This window comes from Pectinophora gossypiella, chromosome 19 (assembly GCF_024362695.1).
Source record: "Pectinophora gossypiella chromosome 19, ilPecGoss1.1, whole genome shotgun sequence".
Classification (NCBI taxonomy): domain Eukaryota; kingdom Metazoa; phylum Arthropoda; class Insecta; order Lepidoptera; family Gelechiidae; genus Pectinophora; species Pectinophora gossypiella.
Window position 1 is genome coordinate 936,891 of NC_065422.1, and position 8,656 is coordinate 945,546.

Here is an 8,656-nt window from a genome sequence, read left to right on the forward strand (position 1 = left end):
CAGGGTTCTAAAGTAGGTACATGATATTACTCATGACTGTACACGACCCTATTGAGTAGGTACCAATGAAAATGCGACACGTTTGACCGCTTTTATTGTTGACGTCCCAGGACAGCACAGAAAACTTTCGTTCACAAACTCTAAAGAAAACTTTCGTTTTAACGTTTCGTAAAAAGTATATCATTTGACTAGGTTGTCAAGTAGCCTATTATACTCGTTTGTAGACCACAGGTTGTAGACTGAGTGAATCCCTAGCGCCCGGCAATAAAACTTGAGTTGTTTTTTTTTTATTTTGATAACCTAGCATAGCACTCGGCACATTTTAGCTTATTTTAATAAAGTTCTTTTCCAGCACACATACAGGAAAAAGTGCAAAGAGATAGATACATTTACACATAATTGTTTCAATATTATAATTGATTTTATTTTTTGTATTTTTAAAACCAATACATATACGGCATCCAGCAAGATTTATTGAAGTCTTTAGGTTCACAATTGCGCGTCTAAATCGTTCTTTCTCCTAAAATTGTTCCTGGCAAACCTCGCTCCGGCTTTGATACCTTCCCAGGTTTCAAATCCAGCCTGCTCAATGAAGTTCGGATCGACCAAGAATCCAGCGGCAGTGCCTGAACCAAACCTGTGTCCTGGAAGCTCGTAAGTGTAGGACAAAGGCACACCAACCCCCTGAGCGTAGTCTTGAGCACTCCCTGAAGCTTCATACAGCACCATAGCGACATTTCCAACAATATAGTTCGGATTCCAGGACATTTTGACGGCATCTATCGCCGTTGCCATTTGCACGCCAACTAAATGGAGGATCAGTCCATTTGGTGGAAGGATACCGGTACCGAAGCCGTACAAGATCATGCTGCCAAAACTGTGGATGTCTAAAAATAGTTCTATTCTGTCTATGTGTTCCCGGATGATGTCTCTGATGACGATTGTTTCAGGTTCGGAGTAAGGAGCTCGACCGTGGAAGATTTCTGAGCAGACAATGTTGCTGGAGTGCGATGACCAGTTGATGTCAAAGTTGCGGTTGAGGTCCACTCCGACGCAGATGTCGTTGATCATGTAGCCCGTTGCACGGTTCTTGCGCCAGAACCGGTTCTGAAATATAAAAAGGAATAATTAATTAAAGCTATTTACTATCCTACTTATATTTGGCAGAACGACTAAGTTCTAAAGCTGACACTTCATGGCGAAGATTCGACGGTAACACAAAATTACCATCCCAAATTAAGAAAGCATTATTTGGTTTTGATTTGAGCGTTATGCATCTCGTCTGAGAACATAATATCTGAAAGAATCAGCGATAAACGCTGAAGGAGGAAAAAAGTCAAATATAATTAAGTTTATACATTGTTTTAAGTTTACGCGGTTATTAAAAGTAAAGCACATAATAACGGGTTCTTACCGCGTTTAAATGGGGATATGAGACTCCCGATATTTCGACACTGTTGCAAGTGCCATGATCACGGGATGACTGATGAGATTGGAGTAGAGTAGGTAGATCCATAATTTTCTACGGGCAGACATATCTGTCTACCTTCTTTCTTTGCCGCTTGTTTATGTTTTTGATATCGGAATGTTCGGAACCATCTGAACTCGCACGAAACTCACTACGACCAACCGCACTCACTGTGTCCTCACGTTTTTTCACCACATTAGGCCGTTTCAAGCTTCACCTACTCCACTCCAATCTCATCAGTCATCCCGTGATCATGGCACTTGCAACAGTGTCGAAATATCGGGAGTCTCATATCCCCATTTAAACGCGGTAAGAACCCGTTATTATGTGCTTTAATTAAAATTAAGTTTACTTACAGCACCATGAGTAAAGACGTAGCCATCAGGGTTGGCGATGGGCAGTATGATCCAGTCAATGTCTTGAACTAAGTCCTGCTCTTGCACATCAATCACCAGTTTCTCTATCGCATAGAGAGTTACTGGTAGGGTAACCCATTCACGGGCATGGATCAGGGACTCCATGAACACAACTGGTTTTGTTCTATCCTGAAATAAAAGATATATGAAAATAAAAAGGCCTTTTTTTCGTAAAACAATGTAGATTTTCCTCGGATGGCATTAACTATTGGGCTGGATAAATGGGGATCACTGAACTCTCATCCGTTTGGGAAAAAAAAGGAATTATTATGACATCAGTCAGAATTGCGGAAGTATTACCATGGAATAAAGAGCATTATCAATACAAGGATTACATTTTATTCTACGTAAACATAAACAGCCTACATACGTCCCACTGCTGCTGCCTCCCTTCAATCAACCGGAGGGGGTATGGAGCATACTCTACCACGCTGCTCCACTGTGGGTTAGTGGACGTGTTGTTACGGTTGATAGCCGGGACCAACGGCTTAATGTGCCCTACATCTTACTTTTTCAGACAATCAGGTAATTCAAGCTTGAAAAAAACCAAACAAAGGACAGTCTCACGTTTCGACAATGTCCCCATCGGGAATCGAACCCGGACCTCCATATCGTGAGCCTAACGCTCTAACTACTAGACCACGGAGGCTATTATACATAAAGTATACATATAATATTTTAGTGGTGGCGATCCAGCTCATCACCTATCACGTTGATCTAAAAAAAAAGCTTGGTCTTCTTCTTCTATCGTGTGGGTTGTGACCTGGATTACCAACCTCATCAACCCCGGTGTCAGGGTTATTATTGGCCCGCCAAAGGTCCCTGATATGGCTTGTGTTATGTTATGTTATTTTATGCTGGACTAACTAAACATTGAACTCAAAACACATAACACGTTCAGCTTGTCTTCTCGGGCAGGTCATAAATTATGGTCTGAATCATCGCTCTCAGTATTCGTTACGATGTCACAGGATAAAAATACTCGTAACAAAGGAAAACAAAATAAATTACTTAAATTACCTCAAAGTTGGTGGTTGAAATCTTAAGGTACTTTATTGGTCTTCCTTCAAAACTGCGCCCGCCTTGTACCAGTGTGACCACATCGGGATACGCAGCTGCCAACTCCTCAAGATATGCGTCTACCTATAGCGATATTGATATTATTCTTCTTCTGCCATATGGATTGTGAGGTGGATTACCAACCCCATTAACCCTGGTGTCAGGGTAACTATTGAGCCCCCAAAGGCTCTTAACATAGCTCATGTAACGACTACTAACTTGTATCAGTAAGTAGTAACCGAGACCAACGGCTTAACGTGCCTTCCGAAGCACGGACCATCTAGTCCCCACCTAGTGTAATATGTTCCCACCGAGATTTGAACCCGGGACCTCCGGATCGTGAGCTCAACGCTCAAACCACTGGACCACTGAGGCCGTCCTATATTGATATTGACAATACACGTTTCGTATGATAATCAATTGACTACATTTGAACTGTATATAGCTGCAAAATTGTAGCTGAGATGCAGTTGGGATAACTTTACCTAAACAGCAAACCAACTGCAACAGCAGGGATAACATTATGTCGTGATAAAATTCGTCAGAATCGATAAAATTAGCGTGACAAAATTTTATCACGTTGTGCATGCTACCCCTACTGAACTTCATCATTTCAGACATGAAATAATGAAGTAATGACAATTACTTCAAATCAGTTACTTTTTACTAAACGTCAAAACACAAAATTACTATAGAATTTGTATGAAAAAGCACACTGTGACGTCATAGAAAAACGTGATAAAATGTTGGACTTATTATTACGTTTTCTTGATTAAAAATAAGTTAAATAGAAAATACATACATAAACTCACGCCTATTTCCCACCGGGGTAAGCAGAGACTATAGAATTCCATTTGCTTCGATCCTGACACACTTCTCTTGCTTCCTCCACATTCTTCAATCGCTTCATACACGCACGCCGGTTCAGAGTAGATCGTATTGAACCTTTTCTAAGGACATTTCCAATTTGGTCATCGTAAGTCCTTCTCGGTCTTCCTCTGCCAGCCCTACCATCAACTTTCGCTTTATAGTCACTATATCGTCTTTTACACCACATCTCTGTCTAATCACACTGTTTCTCACTCTATCAATCGTTTTCTATATAATAGAAAATAGAAAAAGATTTTCCTTAGTTCTTCTTTTAATCGTGTAGATTGTGAGGTGGATGACCAACCTCATCAACCCTGGTGTCAGGGTTATTATTGAGCCGCCAAAGGCCCCTAACATGGCCTGAGTTTACATCTGTCTTTATTTAGTATTAATCAGAATTTCGTAATTTATCTTAATCGTAGTACAGTCATAAGCAATATAATGTACCCACTTTAGGACTCTGTCGCACTAACATATTTGACATTTAGTGAGACTTACAGTTCAATTTGTCAAAAAAGTTAATGTGAGATGGTACCAAAGTGTATACATATTAATGCTCGTGACCGTACACGACCCAATTCGGTCCTGTCCCTGGCAAATTAGAAGTTAATTAGGGATCTATTGTTTTATTAACTCTTCCATATTTGAATTTGAATTAAGTATTTAATTGAGGAGCTCGGTGGCGCAGCGGTTAACGCACTCGGTCTGCGATTGTTGAAGTAAAGCAACTTTCGCAGAGGCCAGTCTTAGGATGGGTGACCACAAAAAAAAAGTTTTCATCTCGAGCTCCTCCGTGTTTCGGAAGGCATGCGGAAGGCATGTTAAGCCGTTGGTCCCGGCTGCATTAGCAGTCGTTAATAACCATCAATCCGCACTGGGCCCGCGTGGTGGTTTCAGGCCCGATCTCCCTATCCATCCATAGAGAAGGCCCGTGCCCCAGCAGTGGGGACGTTAATGGGCTGATGATCATGATGATGATTATTTACCTCTTCATAGGTGTAAATTCTGTCCAAGTCAAGACCGGAACTCCTCGTTCTGTTAGGACTTTTGCTGGCTGCTTCTGCTAACAGTTGGTCTTCTAAGTCGAGCAACCTGGAATGACAATAGGATAAAATACATACATAATTGGATAGTTTCCTAGGTCAAACATAAATCATTGGTTCAGGCCCATGCTAGATTCGAACCTGCGACCTTACAGCCAGAGTCAAGTTGTCTTTTTTGGCATTCAGCACCTGAATGGACATACAGGGTGTCCCATAATGATCGCATCATATTTAAGGGGGCGATTGCTTAGGTCATAAGCATCAAGAAAATTAAAATTTAGCCCTAGTAAAAATCTGATAGTTTTCGAGAAAATTGAAAAAAAATCTTCAAATTTGGAGAAATGGCGGCGAAAAAGCTGACCCAAGGTGGCGATTTCTTGAAATTTTCTTCAAGGTCAAATAGCTCGAAAACTATTACATTCATTATGGGACACCCTGTATAATGTACTTACCTATTATATAAGGAAAGGTGCAGGCTCCACCTTGTAGCAAAATAATGTTGGAGAGAAATGTTATTAAAATGATAAACTAATGTACAGTGGCGAGTATTAAGTAACCATGTCACATTAACTCTGGTATGTGACATAAGTGAGACATTGGGTTCAAATTTTTCAATTTGTAAACTGACATGGTTCTAAACAGTTACATCATTATAACAAAACTGGTTTTGGACTTACGTTTTAACATTGTCCACTTCAATAGTGTAATCCAGGCCGGCACTTCTCAAAGCCTCTTCAAACAGGTCTTTTAGTTCTCTGCTGACCAGGATCTGTCCTGGGTGACCAGGTACAGCATGAGACCATATATCAGCGTTAACTTCACCAGATATTTCATTCAGCTGCTTAACTTGAGCTACATCCTTCACTGATACTTGGTATACAGCATGTCTGAAATTAATGGGTACAAAAATATTTATATGACATACATACCTCACGCCCGTAATACCTAATGGGGTAGGCAGAGCTACAAGTAAGCAGACAACTTGTAGCCAATGTCAATACGAAGTCGTTTTTGTATACGTTATAAATCGTTTGCGTTAAATAATATTAGATTTTGATTTGATTTGATGTCCTAAGACGGATATCATAAACTTTATGGACACCCTTGTCACAACCGTAACAACAAAACCTGCAAGAATTTGGACTTGGGTTTTAACATGGTGGTGATGACCTTTGTTACCATAAGGTTCATCATTAGGCCCGCAGTATTATATAACAGTCCCGTTTTTAGGGTTTCGTACTAAAAGGGTAATAACGAAACCCTATTACCAAGAATTCGCTCTCTGTCTGTCCGTCCGTCTGTCTGTCACCAGGCTGAATCTCATGAACCGCGTTAGCTAGACAGCTGAAATTTTCACAAATTATGTACGGTCACGAGCATTAATATATATACACTTTGGCACCATGACACATTAACTTTTTTGACAAATTGAACTGTAAGTCTCACTAAATGTCGAATATGTTAGTGCGACAGAGTCCTAAAGTGGGTACATTATATTGTTCGTGACTGTGCCTCTATTTCTGTTGCCGCTATGTTAAAAAATACTAAAAACTAAATAAAATAAATATTTAAAGGCGCTCCCATAGACCAAACCCCATTTTTAGGGTTACGAACCCCAGGGGAAAAAAACGAAACCCTATCTATTACTAAGACTCCGCTGTCCGTCCGTCTGTCACCAGGCTGTATCTCATGAACCGTGATAGTCATATAGCTGAAATGTTCACAAATTACGCATTTCTGTTGCCAATATAACAACAAATAGTAAAATCCAAAATAAAATAAATATTCAAGGGGGTTCCCATACAACAAACATAATTTTTTTGCTTGTTTTAGTTCGATATTATTAACGGCAACAGGTAGACGTTGAAATATTTACAGAATATTTATTATATTTAAAAACATATACACTACATTATACACATTACATTATTATTATTTTATTTATACATTTAATTTTTTACATTTTTTTTTAACTTTAAAAATTAATAATTAAATAATATTTAAGGGGCATCCATACATAATGTTACGGAACTCTTCGTGCGCGACTGCGACTCGCATTTGGCCAATTTTTTGCCTATTTTTGCTCAATATCAAAAAGGTTGCAATATATTTTTTTGAACATCAAACAATTTAAACATCAGAGAGGTGGGTAAGCGGCTAAGGGAGCAAGGTGGCGACTCCCGGTCCGGGCATTACCTAGCGCAGCATATTTCTCTCGCCATCCAACGGGGTAACGCTGCGACCGTGATGGGCACATTCGGTCGAGAGGTGGTAAAAGGGAGCATTTGTAATTGAGCTTCTTAATAGTTACTTGCGTGTACTTTTGTTTCTTTTTGTTTTTATTAAACGTTTAATTATAATTTAAGTAGGAATATTATATTAATATTAAATTTGTGTCCCTACTGTTGTTTACCTAGTCTATGGTACGGAACCCTTCGTGCGTGAGACCGACTCGCACTAGACCGATTTTGCCAATCGGCTAGCCGTATTACAATACGACGGATAATACGATCCGGCTGCGACATATATTTCCACCTGTGTGCGTTATAGCACGTTGTTAACACGTTTACTGTGTATGAACCACATATGAGGCAATAAATTTGAAACTAACACGTTCATGTCCCATATGTGGTGCACTAGGGAAAATGGGAAAATCCGACGGGAGGCTTTTCAGATTGTTTTTTTTATTAATTGTGTCTATGTACATAAATTCCAATGTGTTTATGGCATAATAACATTGTACGAGTGGGGTCGATATCTAATGTTCAGTTACACAGTGAACGTGTTAAGGGCTTTACAGTCATTAGAAATAGCATGTACCCACTTTACAACCCTGTCGCACTATCATATTTGACATTTAATGAGACTTACGGTTTAATTTGTCAAAAAAATACGTAACTTCGTCACGGCCAACTAGGCGTTTAAGTGTACTGAATCTGACCTGGTCCAAACGAACCCATTACACTAGCGGCATTGCCCCGTTGCACAGCCACTGACAGGCGTTGGACCAGGTAAGACGCAGACCTAGGGTCACCCCCTCTGACTTTGAGTCTCCGGCCGATCTCCCCTGTTCTATTTTCTATTTAACTTATTTATGAATTGTAATCAAAAAAACGTAATCATCATAATCAGCAGCCCATTAACGTCCCCACTGCTGGGGCACGGGTCTTCCCTATGGATGGATAGGGAGAACGGGCCTTAAACCATCACGCGGGCCCAGTGCGGATTGATGGTTATTAACGACTGCTAATGCAGCCGGGACCAACGACTTAACGTGCCTTCTCGAGCTCGAGATGAAAACATTTTTTTTGTGGTCACCCATCCTATGACCGGCCATTGTAAAGTTGCTTAACTTCAACAATCGCAGACCGAGCGCGTTTACCGCTGCGCCACCGAGCTCCTCAAAGTAAAAAAAAAAACGTAATAATAAGTCCGAAATTTTATGACGTTTTCCTATGACGTCGCATTGTGCTTTATGCAGTGTACAAGTAAGTACTTACCCCTCATATATTTCATGTTTAGCAAAAACAACACTAGCCAACAAAAATATACCAGCAACCCACATTGTTGCTTCCGCAGCTACGTCCAAACCAATTATTATTTTTCGTCCAAATTATACTTCGTTATCTAAATTAGATAAATTTATTATCTCAATTATTTATCTATGGGATTTCATTACAACAGATCGATCGATCATGTGTTTTAGGATTGTGAAATGTAAGTACTTACGTAAAATTATCAAATTCCTTTCTTAATATGTTTGCTAGCCACTCGACCCGGTTTCTTTTCTTGGAAATATG

General features: G+C 39.9%; 1 protein-coding gene across 1 annotated transcript; it reads right to left on the reverse strand.

Moving 5' to 3' along the window:
- Positions 1-451: 451 nt before the first annotated feature.
- LOC126375508 (carboxypeptidase B-like) lies at positions 452-8,446 on the reverse strand. The gene is made up of 6 exons (XM_050022473.1): positions 8,357-8,446; positions 5,534-5,743; positions 4,800-4,905; positions 2,905-3,027; positions 1,825-2,013; positions 452-1,107 (listed from the first exon to the last, which is right to left on the reverse strand). Exons 1-6 carry the CDS (start codon positions 8,419-8,421, stop codon positions 490-492), a joined length of 1,311 nt encoding a protein of 436 aa, XP_049878430.1. The 5' UTR covers positions 8,422-8,446; the 3' UTR covers positions 452-489.
- Between the last annotated feature and the right edge of the window lie 210 nt (positions 8,447-8,656).

Bases quoted from the DNA above. Each gene is read 5' to 3' on its own strand.
- LOC126375508 (XM_050022473.1), bottom strand. From the start codon at position 8,421: ATGTGGGTTGCTGGTATATTTTTGTTGGCTAGTGTTGTTTTTGCTAAA. The intron at 4,906-5,533 runs GTAAGTCCAAAA...TTGTCATTCCAG, and splicing joins GAAGTGGACAATGTTAAAAC to GTTGCTCGACTTAGAAGACC. The intron at 2,014-2,904 runs GTAATTTAAGTA...CTTTTATTTCAG, and splicing joins TTTCAACCACCAACTTTGAG to GATAGAACAAAACCAGTTGT.